The 21,797-nt window shown below is 39.2% G+C and overlaps 1 protein-coding gene and 1 long non-coding RNA gene across 2 annotated transcripts in view; one reads left to right on the top strand and one right to left on the bottom strand.

The window, feature by feature from the left end:
- Positions 1–635: 635 nt before the first annotated feature.
- The window catches only part of LOC129530072 (uncharacterized), a 32,039-nt gene continuing 10,877 nt past the window's right edge, over positions 636–21,797 (top strand). The window contains exons 1-6 of the long non-coding RNA XR_008675603.2: positions 636–704; positions 2,492–2,584; positions 6,423–6,549; positions 10,389–10,453; positions 12,999–13,130; positions 14,233–14,266. This is a non-coding gene — a long non-coding RNA (uncharacterized lncRNA). The remainder of the gene's footprint in view (positions 705–2,491; positions 2,585–6,422; positions 6,550–10,388; positions 10,454–12,998; positions 13,131–14,232; positions 14,267–21,797) is intronic.
- PHEX (phosphate regulating endopeptidase X-linked) overlaps positions 12,104–21,797 on the bottom strand; it is a 215,255-nt gene continuing 205,561 nt past the window's right edge. Inside the window, exons 21-22 of the mRNA XM_031006124.3 lie at positions 15,053–15,129; positions 12,104–12,614 (exon numbers count right to left, since the gene is read on the bottom strand). Of these exons, the coding sequence (XP_030861984.1) occupies positions 12,512–12,614; positions 15,053–15,129 (180 nt within the window). The 3' untranslated portion in view covers positions 12,104–12,511. The remainder of the gene's footprint in view (positions 12,615–15,052; positions 15,130–21,797) is intronic.

The raw sequence follows: 21,797 nt of genomic DNA, 5'->3' as shown, positions 1-21,797 counted from the left end.
TGATTCCAAGTCTTTGCTATTGCGAGTAGTGCTGCAATAAACATACGTGTGCATGTGTCTTTATAGGAGAATGAGAAAAAATCAAAATCTTAATAGCCTAATGGGTGAAGGGCCTTGATATGTGGGTAATTTATATCAAGAGAGGTAAAAACAGAAAAGCAAATTGGTAAAATTAAACAACCAGTCACGCTTTATTTATTTACTTATTTACTTACTTACTTCAGGTTCTCACTGTCACTCAGGATGGAGTGCAGTTGTGCAATCATGGCTCACTGCAGTCTCAACCTCCCGGGCTCAAGTAATCCTCCCTCCTCAGCCTCTCCAGTAGCTGGGACTACAGGTGCACGTTCTATGCCCTGCTAATTTTTATATTTTTTGGTAGAGATGGGATTTCACCATGTTGCCCAGGCTGGTCTTGAACTCCTGGGATCAAGCAATCCACCTGCCTCGGCCTCTCAAAGTGCTGGGATTACAGGCGTGAGCCATTGCATTCAGCCTTACTTATTTAACGAATGCAAAAGTTACTAAAAATGAAATTAATAACACCTAAAGCTGATAAGGTTTTTCTAAATGTGGTACCTTCTTACACTGTTCTTCACTGTGCTTTTTATTACAGCTGATGGTTTACACATCTTCTTCCCACATTATATTGTAACTTTCTTATGAGCAGGACCTACTTCTGATCCAGTTCTATTGTAAAACCGGTAGGTACCCGCATGCATACAACCTTGTTAGAACGCAATTTGTTAGTGCATTTCAAAAGCCACAACAGCATATACGTGCCTCCTTTGATGAAGTAAATTCACTCTTAAGTATTTATTTTAAGGAAACAACCTATAGGAAAGAAAACAAATCTACATATTAAGATTTTCATCTCTATTATTTACAATAGTGATAAATGAAATCAATAATAAATTTCTAAATAGAAATAATTGAACAAATTATGTCACAGAAACTCTAAAGAATATCATTCTGCCATTAAAAATTGAAGATTTTGCCAGGTGTGGTGGCTCATGCCTGTAATCCCAGCACCTTGGGAGGCCCAGGTGGGTGGATCACTTGAGGTCAGGAGTTCCAGACCAGGCTGGCCAACATGGTGAAACCCCATCTCTACTAAAAATACAAAAATTAGCCGGGCGTGGTGGCTTGCGCCCATAATCCCAGCTACTCAGGAGGCTGAGGCAAGAGAATCGCTTGAACCCGGAAGACGAAGGTTGCAGTGAGACGAGATTGCACCACTGTATCCAGCCTGGGCAACAGAGTGAGACTCCATCTCAAAAAAAAAAAAAAAAGATTTTGAAGCACCTATGGATGCAGGCCGATGCTATTAGATGAAAAAGATTCAAAATCATATTATCCTCAGAATAAAAATTATGCCATATAATTATACATGGGGCTATGGAAAAACACAAATACAAAAGAAATAGGTGGAAATTTCAAAGTAACAGGGTGATGGAGCGTTTCTTTCTTAAATTTTATTATCGTTCATTCACTCATTTCCTCCCCTGCTCCTCTCCTCGACACGGCCACCATCATTTCTTGCTGGGATGATGGCAACCACTTCCTAACTGGTCTTCATGCTTCTTCCCCTGTTCAGCCACAGTCTATTCTCAACACAGCCAGAGTCATCATGGAAATCACAGGTTGGATCTTGTCACTTTTCTGCTCAAAATTCTCCAATGGCTTCCCATCTCACACAGAGTGAAGAGTTCTTGCAGCAGCCTATATGACCATAGACAAGCTGAATGTTGTTGTTTTCATCCTGACATCATCTCATTCTGCACTCTTCCTTGCTCGCTCTGCTCCAGCCACACTAGTTTCCTTGCTCTTCTACAAATGTCCTGGGATGCTCCTACCACTAAGTCTTTGGACTCACTCCTGCCTCTGCCAAGAAGGCTCTTCTCCAAGATAGGTTCTTTGCTCAAACATCTTCCTGACCATGCTGTTTAAATTTGCAACACTCTGACATCCACATATTATATCCTCCTCTCTCCTCCATAACAAGTATTACCATCTGCTATATCATGTTCCACTTATTTATTTTATTGTCTGTCTCCTAGAGTATAAGCTCTATGGAAGCAAGACCTTCCATCTGTTTGGTTTACTGCAATATCCTCAGCAGCCCCTAAAGAGTGCCAAGCACGTAGTAAATGATCAATATTTATTGGTGAAATGAAAGAACAAATTTACTAAATGTTTATTCAAGGGCCTATTATTTTTCAGACCCTGTTCTGAGTGCTGGAAATATAGTAGCGATGCTAGAAATATAGTCATAAACAAAAGAAAGGCTTATTTTTTTTTGTTTTGTTTTGGTTTAGAGACAGGGTCTCACTGTGTCATCCAGGCTGGAGTGCAGTGGCACAATCATACCTCACTGCAGCTTCAACCTCCTGATCTCAAGCTATCCTCCAGCTTCAGCTTCCTGAGTAGCTAGGACTACAGGTATGCTCCACAATGCCAAGCTAATTTTTTTTTTTTTTTTTTTTTTTAGAAACTGGGTCTCACTATATTGCCCAGTCTGGTCTCAAACTCCTGGCCTCAAGCAATTCTCCCACCTCGGCCTCCCAAAGTGCTGGGATTACAGGTACGGGTCAACATGCCTAGCCCAGGAGAAAGTTTTAATATCATGGGACTTAGAAGACAGTGGAGGAAGACAAACAATAGGAAAGAAGAGAGAGAGGGAAGGAGGGAGGGAGGAAGGAAGGAGAAAACTAGCAACAGTGGTAAGATCTATGAAGGTGTGAGCCAGGTGAGGTGACAGACTACATAGTTAAGGGGCCTAATTTCAATGAAGTTATGTGAAAGACATACAAAAAGCATTTCAGGCAAAGCAGCAAAGGCCCTGAGACTGAGAAGATAGGAGAAAGTTTAGTAAATTTACAGAAACAGAAAGACCACCAATGGAGCTAGAAAAAGGCTATGAAGAAGTGACAGCAGAAACAGAGAGCCAGGTCCTGTAGGCCCTTTAAGTCAGGGTAAGTTGTTTCGATGTTATTGTAAACACCATGAAAAACATCGCTAAAGGTTTCTTAAGCATAGGAATGACAAGGCTGTTATAATATTGTTCGTGAAGTTTTGGGCTAAAGTCACCAGAGTCCTGGATTACTCAAATTGCAATGTGACAACTAGCACTCTGCCTCATGTGTTGTAGGCAGACATTAAACGACAGTTGATTTTTTTCCTTATTCTAAATATCACTTAGTACATATCACCAACTGACCTAGGTGAGGGAATACCTTTATTATTAGCGCCTTTTGTAGTTTTAATATGCTGCATGTTTTAAAATGGTTTTTATTCAATGCTTATAATAAAATTGAGATACTGAACTTTCTGTTCCTAAAGAACCATTTATCCTTAAAAAGGTTTTTGATTGATTTCTTCCCAACAAGCTATGTGCATTAACTCAAACTCAATCTGCACCAGAGACTCTATGTGTGTGCAAATGAGAGTTGAAATGTGAATCTCCAAGGAGCGAGCTTAGCCCTTGTTGATATGTAAAAATTTCCTCCAGAGCATTTGTGACAAATCCACTCTAGCATTCTCCTAGATGTACTCCTAGGCAACTTCGGAAGGTACACAGAGATAGGTTCCTTCAATCTCTGATGAATTCTCCAAAGGCTGAGTTCTATGTCTTTAGGAGAAATGAAAAATACCAAATGTTCGTGTGTGTTTATTTTATTCAATTAACTAAGAAAAAATAGGATGGGTTTCTGTATAAAATAAAACCTCCTAATATTCAACAGTTTAAAGGAAACTTTAGACTCTTTAGTTACAGACATTACCGGGGAAAGGCAATAATTCCGTATAGAACTGTATCTATAGCAGCATTTCTTTCCAAATAAATTTTTATTAAATATCCCCATTAAAAAATTAAATGTAGACTTCCAGTTGAGTGTAGGAGACTCGGATGCAGATCTGCTCACCCTCTCACTTCAAAAAGCTAAAGATATATTTTTTGAAAGGTATAAACCTACATAGACAAAAATATTAGACCCCCCTACTAGAAGCAAACTGAAATACTCTGTAGAATACCAGAATGCCTCAGGATTTCGAAGCTCTAGGTAACAGCAAATGTCACAATGCATGATAAAGCTACAAGTGCTGGCAAGGATATGGAGAAAAGGGAACCCTTACACACTGTTGGTGGGAATGTAAATTAGTACAGCCATTATGGAAAACAGTATGGAAGTTCCTTAAAATATTAAAACTAGAACTACCATACGATCCAGAAATCCCACTACTGAGTATATACCCAAAGGAAATGAGATGAGTATGTTGAAGAGATATCTGCACTCCCATGTTTATTGCAGTACTGTTCACAATAGCCAAGACGTAGAATCAACCTAAGCGTCCATCAAGGGAGGAAGAATGTGGTATATATACACAAGGGAAAATTATCTAGCCATAAAAAATAATGAAATTCTGGGCCGGGCGCGGTGGCTTACGCCTGTAATCCCAGCACTTCGGGAGGCCGAGGCGGGCGGATCACGAGGTCAGAAGATCGGGACCATCCTGGCTAACACAGTGAAACCCCGTCTCTACTGAAAATACAAAAAATTAGCCGGGCGTCGCTGTGGGCGCCTGTAGTTCCAGCTACTCAGGGGGCTGAGGCAGGAGAATGGCGTGAACCCGGGAGGCGGAGCTTGCAGTGAGCCGAGATCGCGCCACTGCACTCCAGCCTGGGCGACAGAGCGAGACTCCGTCTCATAATAATAATAATAATAATAATAATAATAATAATAATAACGAAATTCTGTTACATGTGACAACATGGATGAACCTGGAGCACACTGTGTTAAGTGAAATAAGCCAGACAACAAAAAGATAAATACTGCGTGATGTCACTCCTGTGAAATCTCAAAAGTTGTTCTCATAGACGTAGAGAGTAGAATGGTGGCTGCCAGAGACTGGGGGGTGGGGAAGATAGGGAGAGGTTGTTCAAAGGATACATAATTACAGTTAGATGGAAGGAATTAATTCAAAAGATCTATTGTGCAGCAAGGTGACTGTAGTTAATGATGATTTATTATGTTCTTGAAAAATGCAAAGAGAGTGAATGTTAAGTGCCTTCCCCACAAAAAATAACTGCATGCGGTAATGCAATTGTTAATTAGTGAGATTTAACCATTCCATAATGTGTATATATACTTCAAAACATCGTGTTGTACGTGATAAATACACACAGTGTTGTCAAATCTTAAAAAAATTTTAAAAAGAATGCATCATAGGGTCAAAACCAAGGTGATTGCTTAAAAGTATCTCAACTACCCATAGGCAGGGCCACAAAGATTTTGTTCTCTGGAGAAAGTAACCTACAAACTTTTTGGTTTCAGGGACTGAACAGACAGGGTGAGGGTAATCATGGGGCTGATCACAGGTAGATTTCAGGGAGGTCTGCCAACTGAACTGAGGGGATGCCCCAGCCTGGACATCCAGGACTTAGAGTTACCATAGTTAATGTTTGCCTAAGAAAGCACTTAGACCAAACTGGATTCAAATCCATGCTGCCAGTTGCTAGCTAAATGATCATGAATGAAGTCATTAACCTCTCCAAGCCTCAGGTCTCTTACCTGTGAAGTAGAGATAATAATATGTATCCCAGTTGTTGTGATAATTAAATTAGATAATATAAATAAGGTATTTAGTACATGTTTGGCACTTTATACATAATAAATGGTAACAAGCATTATCAGTAAAGAGCAGTATCTAGAATCCTTTCTGAAGGACTTGAAACTACCAGTAAGTATAAATTATTGTAAACTCCTTTCTTTACATTATTTTCTAACAGATTACTATAGAAGTATAACCTGAAGTCTTCAGTAAGTCACAGGTTACAATCATGTTAACATTGTTCTATATCCCAGGAGAACATTCGAGAATGGGCTCTGAAGTTAGACAAAATTGACTATTTCTGGCTCTTGCAATTACTAATGTGATCTTGACAAGTCACGTGTTTCTCACCTGTGAAGTTGGAATAGCAACAACTATGTGCAAGATTGTTGTGAGGATTGGCCATAAAGCAGGCATGCCCCAGCAGAGTGCCTAGGACATAGTGGGTGTCAACAAACAGAAGCCATTTTCACTACGATTATTATTAGGCCAAAAAAAAAAAAAATACAGATGCCAATTGAAAATCTGGTCAACTTTGGAATAAATATGCTTTGGGCTATTTTTGACATTCATCAAATGTCACTGGGGTGGGAGGGCTGTCTGACTGTTATCCAAGTACTGGGATTCCACTGACTTCTAAATCAATTTGGAAATTAACACAGTGTACTTCCAAATGGTAAACTATACTTCTTTTTTTGTCTAGGACATTTGCAGACATTTCAGCCAAACTGGCAGGGAAAATGATACTCAATATTTTAGGTAGCTTTTTACACTGGGATTTTAACTTACTCAGTTTTTCTGTCTCTGTAAAGTGGAGTCTCCGGCCAGAATTAATTAGAACAGCACTTTTGTGGCTTGTACATGGACACTCATCTTCATTTCTTGGACTCTGAGCCTCAATTTCTCATTCAAGTGGAGAAAGCATATAACAAGAATATGGTAAGTAGTATTTTTCATCTCATAATCAATGGAGAAGTAAAAACTATTGTATATAAATTCTCTGAAAATACTGGAAAATATTGCACTTTCAACAGTATTTTGTAGGGTATTTTAGTTACTTTCTCAATGGTATATATTTTAAAAGCTTAGAACATATTATAAATTCATGGCTTTGCCACAGATTCTTATGTTCAGTTACCTTTCTAATTGAACCAATTAACAAAACAAAATACACATTCAAATGAAACATGTATCTAAACCATTTAGGAATAATTAAAATTATAGATCAGGTTTTCTTTCACTGATCACAAATCATGGTTATGCTTTTGTGGTGCTCATTTCCGGGCTCACTTTGGTGTGTTTATTAAAGCACAGTATTGTCAGATCACAGGGAGTATCTCATTTTCATTTTCATATCTCCAATTCTAACGGGGATTAAATTATCCAATTAAGCTGTTAATTAAAAAGACTCCTACAGAATAAACTGCAGGCTACCAATGGCATTTTCAGTTTTCATTGTGCTGTGCTCAAAAGCAATTTTCTAAATTCAAAAGAACTCAAAGTTACTGCCCCATACGTCACTTTATAAGGTGTGCCTGGGAATGCTCCCTGAGAACTAAACCCATTTGCTCTTCATTCTGGGCACACAGCTAGACTACATGTCCCAGCCTCCCCTGCAGTTAGATTTGGCCAATGGAATATGAACAGAAGTAATGTAGACAACTTCAAGGACAATTGCAAATCTTCCACTCAGTATCTTCCATGGCCTTTTTCCCTCCACTGGCTTCTTATAGATGAGCATACATTAAATCATGTGTTGAAAATGGCAGAACCATAATATGGAAGGAGGCTGGGTCCCTGAGTCACCAGTTAGAGGAGAGAAACTCACTGATAATTAATATCCATTATGTATATAATGAAAACAAGAAATAAATTGGGTTAAGCCATTATCTGTTTCTACAGCTAGTGTGATCTTAATAAAAAAAGCAAGTGAACTTGAGGCACATGCAAATATCTTAAACCTAATTGGAAACAGCCTCTTGCAAATTTTGATCAGGTCCACTTAGATACATATCTAACACTGTCATTTATATGCATCTTTCCTAGTGCCACTTCCCTATACACAAAAATTCCCATTTCATGGATCAGCTCAGAAACTAGAATAAACTCTCCAAGAAGGGCACAAACAGGCCATACTCAGCTACTTATTACCCACAGTCTGTGCCATCTGATGTCCATTTCCTGTACATGATGATGATATGACCTACTACACAGAAGGGCTGACCTAGGATCCTACAAACTATTACTTTTCCAGATCTTTTTTCTTTTTTTTTTTTTTTTTTGAGACGGAGTCTTGCTCTGTCCCCCAGGCTGGAGTGCAGTGGCATGATCTTGGCTCACTGCAAGCTCCGCCTCCCGGGTTCACGCCATTCTCCTGCCTCAGCCTCTCAAGTAGCTGGGACTACAGGCACCCGCTACCACGCCCGGCTAATTTTTTGTATTTTTAGTAGAGACGGGGTTTCACTGTGTTAGCCAGGATGGTCTTGATCTCCTGACCTCGTGATCCACCCACCTCGGCCTCCCAAAGTGCTGGGATTACAGGCGTGAGCCACCGCACCCAGCCTTTTCCAGATCTTAGAACATATCAGTGCCAGAAAGGTGTTTAATCAACAGGGGACTCAATTTGCACTGTCAGCATAATGCTAAAAGAAAGACACCACAGAGAAATCAGTATAAATTCTATTGTATGCCTCTGGATTTGTCTGAACTCAGGGAGGTAGTCAGGCATGCAGAGTCCCATACCACTCAGTCATTGTCTAAGGGTCACGAGGCACTTCCAGTTCTCTGAAAGTGCATTGGGCAAAGAGGCTCCAGTAGCATGAGGGCAGCCATCCTAGAGAGCCACAGCCAATTAGAAACAAAAGCAGACCAAAGATGAGATAAGGCCACCCAGTAAAAGGAATTTGCTGGGATCTGCGCAGAGGAAACACCAATAGTATCCACCAGACAAAAGTTGAAGAATTCTTTCTCTGTGTTCCAAACCACAACCTGATTTACTTATATATCATAATCACTCAGTAGGGTAATTGAAATGGTTTATATATCCATCTCCCATGTTAGACCAGACTGTTCACTGAAGCCCAGACACTGTATATTATCCACCTAAATATAGCTAGTTTGGTGATTTAAATATAATGGGTGCTCAGTTACTGTGTGCTGAATGAATAACTATAAATTGACTGGATTGTTAAAGAATGATGATAACACAGAGACTGTTTGATTTGATAGTAACTAACTGTGATGTTCATTGTCACTTTTGTGAGATCAGCCCTATCCCCTATCATCACTGATAATTTCCTCAGAGGCATCTCTTTCTCTATAGAAATATTATTACAAAGGCAATAAACCATATCTGCTGACTTACATTCTGGAAGAAAATATAATGACAACCTCGTAAATACCTTCTTGTCTATGGAGAAAGTTACTGCATTCAAATCTCACTTTTCTAAGCCAAGAAAGCTAGTAAGTACAGTTATTGTACACTATTTTTTGGCAAATGTTGTGTAAAACAGGACGGAATATGTTAACAGATCTAATAGATTTTAATATTTTTAAAAAAGAAAGACACAGAAAGCCTTCAACCAACTTTTTATTGTCCTTAAAATGATTGTTCACATCGTTTCACGAGTAGGAGAAGAAAATACAACCAGTCTCAGAATAACCATTTAGATATAAAACTCATAATCCAAGAATATCTTTCTTCAAACCAGTAGGACACTGTCACTGGTGATGAGAATGTTGTTATATGAAGCAATCGTATATTCTTCCATAATGTAATATGCAACTGAGGCATTATGTTAAATGTATCAAGGAAGAAGCCTATCAAATGCTAAGTGATTATAGAAATACTGATTGAATAAATGTATTTAGAAATGGAATAATCTAAGGGATAGAGTTTAATCCACAGGTCAGTAGACCAAAGCCCAAAGACTACCTCTCCTTCCTGTGGGATACTTGACAAGAGATTTCAGGCTTCTCCACTTCTCTGGCACAAGCATAATCTGTCTGGCAAGCCATAGTTCCTAGCTGCTTCTTAGTGATGCTCCAGGGCTAAATAAGATAAAATTTCTGTGCTATGCTTTAAGCTCCATTGAGGCAAGGCACTAAATAAACTTCAGGATAATTTATGAATCCTGTGTTTGCATTAGTGATGTCCAAGTCCATCTCATAAAATGAATAAATGAGAACAGGAGGCCAATGCTGAGCACTTAGTGAAAAGCTCAGTACACTTTGGGCAATGGTCATGAGCCCAAATAAAACCACTTTATATCTAGAAAATTTTTTTACTGATACAGGAGATTTTCACAAACACAAAAAAACCTAACTCCTTCCAATGCCCAGACAATAGTTCACTGGCAGAACATCTGGTGTGTGAATCAGAGAACTGTATTATAGCAGCCCTAGTCTGAGATCCAATATCTAATATCCTTTTAATTTACCATAATTATTTTTGTAAAACTTCATGGCTCTCCTCCAGTGAATGTGCTTAGCAAGGAATGCCAAAATCCTGTCTTCTCTTCAAAGCCACATCCATAGGCCAGCTTCTCCCTGCTTTTTTCTTTCCTTTCCAGTTGCATTTTACCTTTCTCTTTCTACCACTTAATCAGTGTCTGTTTATCTTAGCAATCTGTATCCAAGAGAAAGGACAATGAGAATGTAATTGGAAGAGTTAAACATAAGCATGTATTTGGAAATTCAATCCTTCTCATTGTTCTAGCTAGTAGTGATGATTTGGTATTGCTGCTTTTGGTTTGTTGTTTTGTTCTGCTTTGTTTTAGTAATGGACATCCTACCTACAATTTTCGGTATAACAGTTACAGCAAGTAAAGTTAATCAGGATAAGGTAAGCTTCTCATCTAGAAACTGTGAGGGCCCCAACTAATCACCAACCAGTTTTGCTAAACCAACAAGTGACTTAGTTTGTCTTTCCAAAGCCATAATTCTATGCTTTTATCAAACACTTTCTCTGACCTGCAGGAATGTGTTTATTTGGAGTTTATAAAGGAAATCTCGAAGGGAAACACTATTCGTATAAGCATGATAAACCTCAGCTGATTTTAAACACCCAAGTCCAGGAATAAAACAGAGTATCTTATATGTCTAAACCAAGTCAGAATGCTTCCTCCAGAGAAAAGACACATACAATTCCAACCTAATACTGCTTGTTTTTAGAAATACAAACTAAGGTCACATTAAGCCAGGTTAAGAGGAGGACAAGGTAGCTGCCCTTCACAAGTTTATCCATTCAGAGAGGAAGAAGTCAAGGGGAAAATCGCTCTCCTCTGACTAATGCAGTATAATTGTTTCCTCATGATGGTGCCCCTCCATTTTTCTCCCTTCAAACGTTCCCATGGCTACAAAAGGACATGGCACACACTTTATATATATATATATATATATATATATATTTTAAAAGAATCACAAATCACAGGGACACACAATGGCTTCCTGTGGTTAATCTGAATTTGTCATTTTGCTTTTGAGATTTTCCTATTGGCCCACTTAACCCAGCACCTCATGTATAATGAATAATGTAAAGGGGGTAGGGGGATGCCTATTTTATTTTAAGAAACCAAAAATGCCAGGTAACAACTTTAAGGCCATTACAATTTTATCCTACACACACACACACACACACACACACGCTCAGTAATAAGAAAGGAGTTCACTTAGAAGGATAATGCTCTAAGGATAAAACACATAGTACTGCTCTTTCTCACAACTCTTTAGATGACTTGAAGAGTAAAAATTATGTTTATTTGGACTATGCAGGGAATTTTAAATTGAATCAATAAATTCTAGAATGTCATCAATCAAGAAATTTTTCAAAAATGTTTTTTTTTTTTTAGAGAGAGGTAACATTAAGCTGAAAAAGAAGGGTACATTTCTCCCTCCTCAATGTGATGTTTGTTCCTTTGCACTAAAGGGAAATGAAAATCATATGTTCCTAATGGGGAATCAGAAAAGTGTTTTCTCAATGTCTGCTCATTTCAAAACCAGTACAATGCACACATATGAAGGTAATGAAACAAACAAGAATTAGGCTAAAAAAAAGTGTCTAGCAGACAGACAATCACTGCAGTTTATACAGATTGGACAAAATTTTGGAGATTTCATCTCCTAGTTTCCCTGCTGTTATGTAACTAGGAGGTTTTGCTTCTTCTGGGACCTAAAGGTATGTCCTCATTCCCCTTTTTCTACTGAATAAACTCAAATCCGTTACCTAGTAGCCTTTCTGCGAGCTTTGTTCATGCTGACTTGAACAGGGCAATCTGCTACATCAGATGCAAGCTGTGAGACACATTTTCATTCCAACAGACTCCAAAGCTGAAGGCAAGAACTTCATCAAAAAGTGTAAAATGGAGATCAAACATATTTCTAATTTAACTACCTTACAGTTTAGGAATGCTGTGTAATTACTGTCCATAAAAACTTGCACTGCATTCCACAGAGCAGCAAGCCCTCCCAGGTATTCATGCACATGTCTTCATCATTGAGAGGCTACAAGTTTAATAGATTGAACTTTTAAAGGATACATCAATTTAGGCTTCCCACAAAGCTATAGATTGAAATGCTATGGACCACATAACTGTGGCTAACACACTAAAATGGACAATAGCAACAATTTAGCAGAGAGCATTTTAACAAAAGTAGCCTAGGGATTTATTTTTGTTGGTTTGATTTTCTAAAGAAACATACTTAGTTCATTCTTATATTCCACTTTATAAGCCCTACAACTTTGAACAGATACTGTCTAGATCCAAGCAGGTCACCTACCCAAATAATGAAAATGCACTAAAAATGAAAGTCTCCAGGCCTAAAGCAATGGGCGATGAAGGCTCAGTGCAGCCTCTGCTGGCACTGTGCAACTGTCTCAGGATGCCATAAACCAGCGTCCCAGCTACCAGAGTCGGCAGGAGTCCATGCCTCTGTTCATCGTGGAATTGGGTGGACAGTTAAAAGCTTTCTGGAATTCTTCAAAGTTACTAATTGCACCATTGACCCTGAAAAAAGATATGTCAAAGCGTATGTCATATAATTCTTGCACATCAACAGGTTCTGTATAAAACTATAGCAGAATATTGCTAGAAAGAATGTTGGCATTCTTTTAATCTGTTTACAGGGAGACAGCTAAAGCCCAAAATGATTAAGTAAATTTCCAGAAAAAATTAACAGACTAGAACCAGCATCTCCTGAATGCCAAGCAAATGCCCCTATTACTCTTCGAACAGTCTTCAAAATTCTTTTAAAACTGTATCATCACCAATATTAGTTTTTCTAACTTTTTAAAAACTTTATGGAAAGTATAACTGACATAAAGTATACAAAATATTAAATGTAGAACTTGCCAGTTTTTGTGTGTATATGCCCATATTACTATCTGCCAGATCAAGACATTCCAGCACCCAGAAGGCTCCTGCCTGTTCCATACCAACAGCATCTCCCAAGATAACCTACTATTCTGACTTCTATTGCCATAGCTTTGCCTGATTTTGAACTTCATGTGAATGGAATCCACGGTATGTACTGTTTGGTCTTTGATTTCTTTCACTGAATATAATGTCTATAAGAGTCATCCATGTTGTTGCATTTCCAGCTATTTTTAAAGAATTCATTCAATCTGCAAAACATTTTCTCTGAATTAGTGTTAGGTATGGAAGCTCACAGTTGCCCAGAATTTGATTAATGCAACAATCAATCAATGAATGAATGGTATCTAGTTATTACTGATAATTCTTCACTGGAGTTAGCTCCAATATATCACATTCTTACAGGCTTCCAACTACAGCAAAGACTGGATTCCTACTCAGCACTTGGATTGTAGCTGCCTTTTGGAAGTGGTATTGCCATTGTGTGATTTCTGCTGCACTCAAAATCTATAGTTACTGCAGACCTCAGTAACAAGCCAGCACACACACACAAAAAAAACTTCCCCCCTTCTATTTCTTACTCAACTCCGTGTTCGAAGGGTTGACTCAAGACTCAGCATTCTCAGTCCCTGACTATTTCTTCCCTAATGACTTTGTTACCTACGGGCATTTGAATAAATCTAATGGACTGTATCCAAAAAATCCTCATAACCTCTTGCGTTTTAGCTGAATATATGGGTAGGGATGCATATTTCATAGTGTGATTCACCCTAGGCAAGTGTTAAAGATAGAATATAGCTGATAATTAGTAAGCATACACTGTAAAATTCAACATTACAGGCAACTAGTTAAAGGAAATAAGTTTCTGAAAACTTATCTGTTGAGTAATTAATCTACTGTGTGATTTCATCTGCACCATTTGTCAGTGGGAACACATTTTAGTACATTCGAGACCGTCAGCCTTCATGACAGTTTAGCCCAGTGGGGCAGAAATTTCCAACATAGTGATTAGATTTTTATGCTAGTGGGTAATTTATAGTCAATTTCTGAAGCATTTCTAAGGCAAGATCTTAAGAATAAGATTTTAAAATATAGAAGAAATTTTAGATGGCTTTCTTGCAATATGCTAATGGATCCGTTTAAACATTAAATATAAAGATATCCAGATATAATGCCCTAAACAAAGAATGAATACATATAAATTATTATGGTTTTTGGGTTTCTCATCATACTTATCTTTCCGGTACTATAGAAAATTTCTGTCAACCTATACGACCGAGTACAGGGTGAGTAATATTAACTTTAATTTTATTTGTACTTAATGTTTTATACATTCTGACAAATAAGACTGCAATTCATAATCCTTTTCCTTTTTTATATAAGCTACTGTTTCAAAATATGATCCAACCTGAAAGCCAAAATGTAGACTCTCTAACTCTAGATATAAATTGTAATTGCTGAATAATACTATGTATCCTCCTTTGTGTTCAGAGCTATTTAGAAAGTGGCCATTCATTCATGTTTGCTGGTTGACTGTGTGAAAGAATAAGAGTTACTAAAGGGGATATTCTTTAAAACAAAATAAACCAGAGCTCTAGGTGTTTTAAGGCAGAGTACATCAAATCTCATCCTTTCCTAAGACAATAAAGGCTATTTTTTTGGACAAAAAAGTAAGCAGTTGAGTAAGTCCAATAAAGCAGTTTACTGAGACTCTTTCAAAAACTAGAAGATAATGGGATGTAATACTAAAGCTATGATTCGGATTCCGAATTACCTCTGGAGTCTTGTATAGTCTCACTGGCACTTGATGTAGCACTAGACTAGATATGCACAGGTACCATCAGCAGAAATTCAGGTGAGAGAGTGCTGACAAAACCAGCTTACTACTAATGAAAGAAGATATTTAGTTTCCGTGTGGCCAGATATTTTTTGGCTGCAAAATGGAAATCACACGTTCACAATGTGGGATTTTTTTCAGATCACCTATCTGGTAGAGCCCTTGGATGGCTGGGTGGGGGAGGAAGGGGGGAGATGCACAGTTAAAAACTGCCGTCACCCATTTGCCCATTTACCTAAACTGAGGGGGACTGTGAGCACCAATTTGGACTTGTTCTCGGGCAGCTTCTGGTCTGTAGGAATTGCACCTCACCTAGAAGAGAAAAGCATCCCAACAAATGAGCTTTCATTCCAATTATGTATTTTCTACTGTTTTAACTGCTCCAAATTATACCGAGGAATAATTTTAGAACCAATGGATGACAAACAGTTTTAGAAGATCAAATAAAACCATCATCGGTAATAACATCTATTATTCTGATCCCCAGAGTAGAAGGTTTTACCAACGTGAATAATTTCACAATTTGAGTAAGTGAGAAAGGTTTCCAGACAAGTGCTTTAAATCAAGAGAATCGTATATGTGCCCAGGAATCGACCAGTGTATTCATTCAATGAATTTAATGTTTGAAATGGTCCTTCTCAAATTTAACCATACTCATTCAAATCAATAAAATGAATCAGCCACCCATTCTTGAGGATGGTGATGAGAAGTTAGTAGTCTGCCCCTGAGTGCCTTGCTCGCTTCACCCTAGTCTGGGCCTAGGATTGAAGTACACTTCTCCATCTCCTTTGAAGTTGGGCATGGCGATATGGCTTGTTCTGGCCAATGAACTGTGAGCAGAAGCAGAAGTAATATATGTTACTTCCTGGCAGAAGCTTTAAAACCTGACAGAAGTTTTAAGAGCCTTAAGAACAATTTAAGATGCTACACTAACGGCCAGTGCACATATCCTCGTATGTCTTTTCTACTCCTGTGGTATCCACAGAAGCACATGCCAAGATATAGACTCTAAAACCCAAGTCTTTTGTTTGTTTGTTTGGTTTGACATGGAGTCTCGCTCCGTCACCCAGGCTGGAGTGCAGTGGCATGATCTCGGCTCACTGCAACCTCCACCTCCTGGGTTCAAGCGATTCTCCTGCCTCAGCCTCCCAAGTAGCTGGGATTACAGGTGCACACCACCACGCCCAGCTAATTTTTGTATTTTTTTATTATACTTTAAATTCTGGGGTACATGTGCAGAACGTGGAAGCTTGTTACATAGGTATACATGTGCCATGATGGTTTACTGGACCCGTCAACCCGTCATCTACATTAGGCATTTCTCCTAATGCTATCCCTCCCCTAGTCCCCCACCCCCTGACAGGCCCTGGTGTGTGATGTTCCCCTCCCTGTGTCCATGTGTTCTCATTGTTCAACTCCCATTTATGAGCGAGAAAATGTGGTGTTTGGTTTTCTGTTCCTGTTAGTTTGCTGAGAATGATAGCTTCCAGCTTCATCCATGTCCCTGCAAAGAACATGAGCTCATTCTTTTTTATGGCTGCATAGTATTCCATGGTGTGTATGTGCCACATTTTCTTTATCCAGTCTATCATTGATGGGCATTTGGGTTGGTTCCCAGTCTTTGCTATTGTGAACAGTGCCGCAATAAACATACGTATGGATGGTGTCTTTATAGTAGAATGATTTAAAATTATTTCGGTATAGACCCAGTAATGAGATTGCTGGGTCAAATGGTATTTCTGGTTCTAGATCCTTGAGGAATCGCCACACTGTCTTCCACAATGGTTGAAGTAGTTTACGCTCCCACCAACAATGTAAAAGCGTTCCTATTTCTCCACATTCTCTCCAGCATCTGTTGTTTCCTGACTTTTCAATGATCGCCATTCTAACTGGCATGAGATGGTATCTCATAGTGGTTTTGATTGATTTGCATTTCTCTAATGACCAGTGATAATGAGCATGTTTCATATGTTTGTTGGCTGCATAAATGTCTTCCTTTAAGAAGTGTCTGTTCATACCCTTCACTCACTTTTTGATGGGGTTGGTTTTTTCTTGTAAATTTGTGTAAGTCCTTTGTAGATTCTGGATATTAGCCCTTTGTCAGATGGGTAGATTGCAAAAACTTTCTCCCATCCTCTAGGTTGCCTGTTCACTCTGATGGTAGTTTCTTTTGCTGTGCAGAAGCTCTTTAGCTTAATTAGATTCCATTTGTCAATTTTGGCTTTTCTTGCCATTGATTTTGGTGTTTTAGACATAAAGTCCTTGCCCACGCCTATGTCCTGAATGGTATTGCCCAGGTTTTCTTCTAGGATTTTTATGGTCCTAGGTCTTACGTTTAAGTCTTTGATCCATCTTGAGTTGATTTTTTTGTTTAAGGTGTAAGGAAGGGGCCCAGTTTCAGTTTTCTGCATATGGCGAGCCAGTTTTCCCAACACCATTTATTAAATACAGAATCTTTCCCCCATTGCTTGTTTTCGGCAGGTTTGTCAAAGATCAGATGGCGGTAGATGTGTGGTGTTATTTCTGAGGGCTCTGTTCTGTTCCATTGGTCTATATATCTGTTTTGGTACCAGTACCATCCTGTTTTGGTTACTGCAGCCTTGCAGTAAAGTTTAAAGTCAGGTAGTGTGATGCCTCCAGCTTTGTTCTTGCCCAGGACTGTCTTGGCTATATGGGCTCCTTTTTGGTTCCATATGAAGTTTAAAGTAGTTTTTTCCAATTCTGTGAAGAAAGTCATTGGTAGCTTGATGGGGTTGGCATTGAATCTATAGATTACCTTGAGCAGTATGGCCATTTTCACGATATTGATTCTTCCTATCCATGAGCATGGAATGTTCTTCCATTTGTTTGTGTCCTCTTTTATTTTGTTGAGCAGTGGTTTGTAGTTCTCCTTGAAGAGGTCCTTTACATCCCTTGTAAGTTGTATTCCTAGGTGTTTTATTCTCTTAGTGGCAATTGTGAATGGGAGTTGACTCATGATGTGGCTCCCTGTTTGTTATTGGTGTATAGGAATGCTTGTGATTTTTGCCCATTGATTTTGTATCCTGAGACTTTGCTGAAGTTGCTTATCAGCTTAAGGAGATTTTGGGCTGAGACGATGGGGTTTTCTTAATATACAATCATGTCATCTGCAAACAGAGACAATCTGACTTCCTTTCTTCCTATTTGAATACCCTTTATTTCTCTTGCCTAATTGCCCTGGCCAGAACTTCCAACACTATGTTGAATAGGAGTGGTGAGAGAGGGCATCCTTGTCTTGTGCTGGTTTTCAAAGGGAATGCTTCCAGTTTTTGCCCATTCAGTACGATATTGGCTGTGGGTTTGTCATAAATAGCTCTTATTATTTTGCGATACGTTCCATCGATACCTAGTTTATTGAGAGTTTTTAGCATCAAGGGGTGTTGAATTTTGTCGAATGCCTTTTCTGCATCTATTGAAATAATCGTGTGGTTTTTGTCATTGGTTCTGTGTATGTGATGGATTATGTTTATTGATTTGCATATGTTGAACCAGCCTTGCATCCCAGGTATGAAGCCAACTTGGTTGTGGTGGACAAGCTTTTTGATGTGCCACTGGATTCAGTTTGCCAATATCTTACTGAGGATTTTTGCATTGATGTTCATCAGGGATATTGGTCTAAAATTCTCTTTTTTTGTTGTGTCTCTGCCAGGTTTTGGTATCAGGATCATGCTGGCCTCATAAAATGAGTTAGGAAGTATTCCCTCTCTTTCTATTGTTTGGAATAGTTTCAGAAGGAATGGTACCAGCTCCTCTTTGTACCTCTGGTTGAATTCGGCTGTGAATCTGTCTGGTCCTCAACTTTTTTTTGGTTACTACTAACCAAAAAAAGTTGAGGACCAGACAGATTCACAGCTATTAATTGCTACCTCAATTTCAGAACTTGTTATTGGTCTATTCAGGGATTCAACTTCTGCCTGGTTTAGTCTTGGGAGGGTGTATGTCCCCAGGAATTTATCCATTTCTTCTAGATTTTCTAGTTTATTTGCCTAGAGGTGTTTATAGTATTCTCTGATGGTAGATTGTATTTCTGTGGGATCGGTGGTGATGTCCCCTTTATCATTTTTTATTGCGTCTATTTGATTCTTCCCTCTTTTATTCTTTATTAGTCTGGCTAGTGGTCTATTTTGTTGATCTTTTTGAAAAGCCAGCTCCTGGATCCATTGATGTTTTGAAGGGTTTTTCATGTCTCTGTCTCCTTCAGTTCTGCTCTGATCTTAGTTATTTCTTGTTTTCTGCTGGCTCTTGAATTTGTTTGCTCTTGCTTCTCTAGTACTTTTAATTGTGATGTTAGGGTGTCAATTTTAGATCTTTCCTGCTTTCTCTTGTGGGCATTTAGTGTTATAAATTTCTTTCTACACACTGCTTTAAATGTGTCCCAGAGATTCAGGTACGTTGTGTCTTTGTTCTCATTAGTTTCAAAGAACATCTTTATTTCTGCCTTCATTTTGTTATTTACCTAATAGTCATTCAGGTGCAGGTTGTTCGGTTTCCATGTAGTTGGGGAGTTTTGAGTGAGTTTCTTAATCCTGAGTTCTAATTTGTCTGCACTGTGGTCTGAGAGACTGTTTGTTATGATTTTCATTCTTTTGCATTTGCTGAGAAGTGTTTTACTTCCAACTATGTGGTCAATTTTGGAATAAGTGTGATGTGGTGCTGAGAAGAATGTATATTCTGTTGATTTGGGATGGAGAGTTCTGTAGATGCCTGTTAGGTCGACTTGGTCCAGAGCTGAGTTCAAGTCCTGGATATCCTTGTTAATTAATTTTGTCTCAATCTGTCTACTGTTGACAGTGGGGTGTTAAAGTCTCCCACTGTTACTGTTTGGGAATCTAAGTCTCTTTGTAGGTCTCTGAGAAATTGCTTTATGAATCTGGGTGCTCCTGTACTGGGTGCATATATATTTAGGATAGTTAGCTCTTCTTGCTGCATTGACCCCTTTACCATTATGTAATGCTCTTCTTTGTCTCTTTTGATCTTTGTTGGATTAAAGTCTGTTTTATCAGAGACTAAGATTGCAACCTCTGTTTTTTTTGTTTGTTTGTTTGTTTTGCTTTCCATTTGCTTGGTAAATATTCCTCCATCCCTTTATTTTGAGTCTATGTGTGTCTCTGCAAGTGAGATGGGTTTCCTGAATACAGCACACTGATGGGTCTTGACTCTTTATCAAATTTGCCAGTCTGTGTCTTTTAATTGGGGCATTTAGCCCCTTTACATTTAAGGTCAATATTGTTATGTGTGAATTTGATCCTGTCATTATGCTGCTACCTGGATATTTTGCCCATTAGTTGATGCAGTTTCTTCATAGTGTTGATGGTCTTTACAATTTGGTGTTTTTCAGTGGCTGGTACCAGTTGTTCCTTTCTGTGTTCAGTGCTTCTTTGAGGAGCTCTCGTAAGGCAGGCCTGGTGGTGACAAAAATCTCTCAGCCTTTGCTTGTCTGTAAAGGATTTTATTTCTTCTTTGCTTATGAAGCTTAGTTTGGCTGGATATGAAATTGTGGGTTGAAAATTCTTTTCTTTGAAATTGTTGAATATTTGCCCCCTCTCTCTTCTGGCTTGTAGGGTTTCTGCCGAAATATCCTTCGATGGGCGTCCCTTTGTGGGTAACCCGACCTTTCTCTCTGGCTCCCCTTAACCTTTTTTCCTTGATTTCAACCTTGGTAAATCTGACGATTATGTGTCTTGGGTTGCTCTTTTCGAGGAATATTTTTGCGGTGTTCTCTGTATTTCCTGAATTTGAATGTTGGCCTGCCTTGTTAGGTTGGGGACGTTCTCCTGGATAATATCCTGAAGAGTGTTTTCCAACTTGGTTCCATTCTCCCCGTCACTTTCAGGTACACCAATCAAATGTAGATTTGGTCTTTTCACAGAGTCCCATATTTCTTGGAGGTTTTGTTCATTTCTTTTAACTCTTTTTTCTCTAATCTTGTCTTCTCGCTTTATTTCATTGAGTTGATCTTCAATCTCTGATATCCTTTCTTCTGCTTGATCAGTTCGGCTATTGATACTTGTGTATGCTTCACAAAGTTCTCGTGCTGTGTTTTTCAGCTCCATCAAGTCATTTATGTTCTCCTCTAAACCGGTTATTCTAGTTAGCAGTTCCTCTAACCTGTTTCCAAGCTTCTTAGCTTCCTTGCAATGGGTTAGAACATGCTCCTTTACCTCGGAGGAGTCTGTTATCACCCACCTTCTGAAGCCTATTTCTGTCAATTCATCAAAATCATTCTTTCTCCGTCCAGTTTTGTTCCCTTGCTGGCGAGGAGTTGTGATCCTTTGAAGAAGAAGAGGCGTTCTGGTTTTTGGAGTTTTCAGCCTTTTTGTGCTGGTTTCTCCCCATCTTCGTGGATTTATCTACCTTTGGTCTTTGATGCTGGTGACCTTCGGATATGGTCTCTGATCAGACATCCTTTTTGTTGATGTTGCTACTATTCCTTTCTGTTTGTCAGTTTTCCTTCTAACTCAGGGCTCCTCTGCTGTAGGTTGCTGGAGTTTGCTGGAGGTCCTCTCCAGACCCTGTTTGGCTAGGTATCACCAGTGAAGTCTACACAGAAGAGCAAAGATTGCTGCCTGGTCCTTCCTCTGGAAGCTTTGTCCACAGAGGGGCACCTGCCAGATGCTAGTGAGAGCTCTCCTGTATGAGATGTTTGTCAGCCCCTACTGGGAGGTATCTCCCAGCCAGGATACACAGGGGTCTGGGACCCACTTGAGGAGGCAGTCTGACCCTTAGCAGAGCTCGACCGCTGTGCTGGCTGTCAGGCAGGGACGTTTAAGTCTGCTGAAGCTGTGCCCACAGCTGCCCCTTCCCCTAGATGCTCTGTCCCAGGGAGATGGGGGTTTTATCTATAATTCCCTGACTGGGGCTGCTGCTTTTCAGAGATGCTCTGCCTAGAGAGGCAGTCTGGTCACAGTGGCCTTGCTGAGCTGCTGTGGGCTCTACCTAGTTCAAACTTCCCAGTGGCT

The sequence above is a fragment of the Gorilla gorilla genome, chromosome X (genome assembly GCF_029281585.2).
Source record: "Gorilla gorilla gorilla isolate KB3781 chromosome X, NHGRI_mGorGor1-v2.1_pri, whole genome shotgun sequence".
Classification (NCBI taxonomy): domain Eukaryota; kingdom Metazoa; phylum Chordata; class Mammalia; order Primates; family Hominidae; genus Gorilla; species Gorilla gorilla.
Note: the sequence above shows the minus strand (reverse complement) of the source record. Positions and strands in the feature narration are given on the sequence as shown.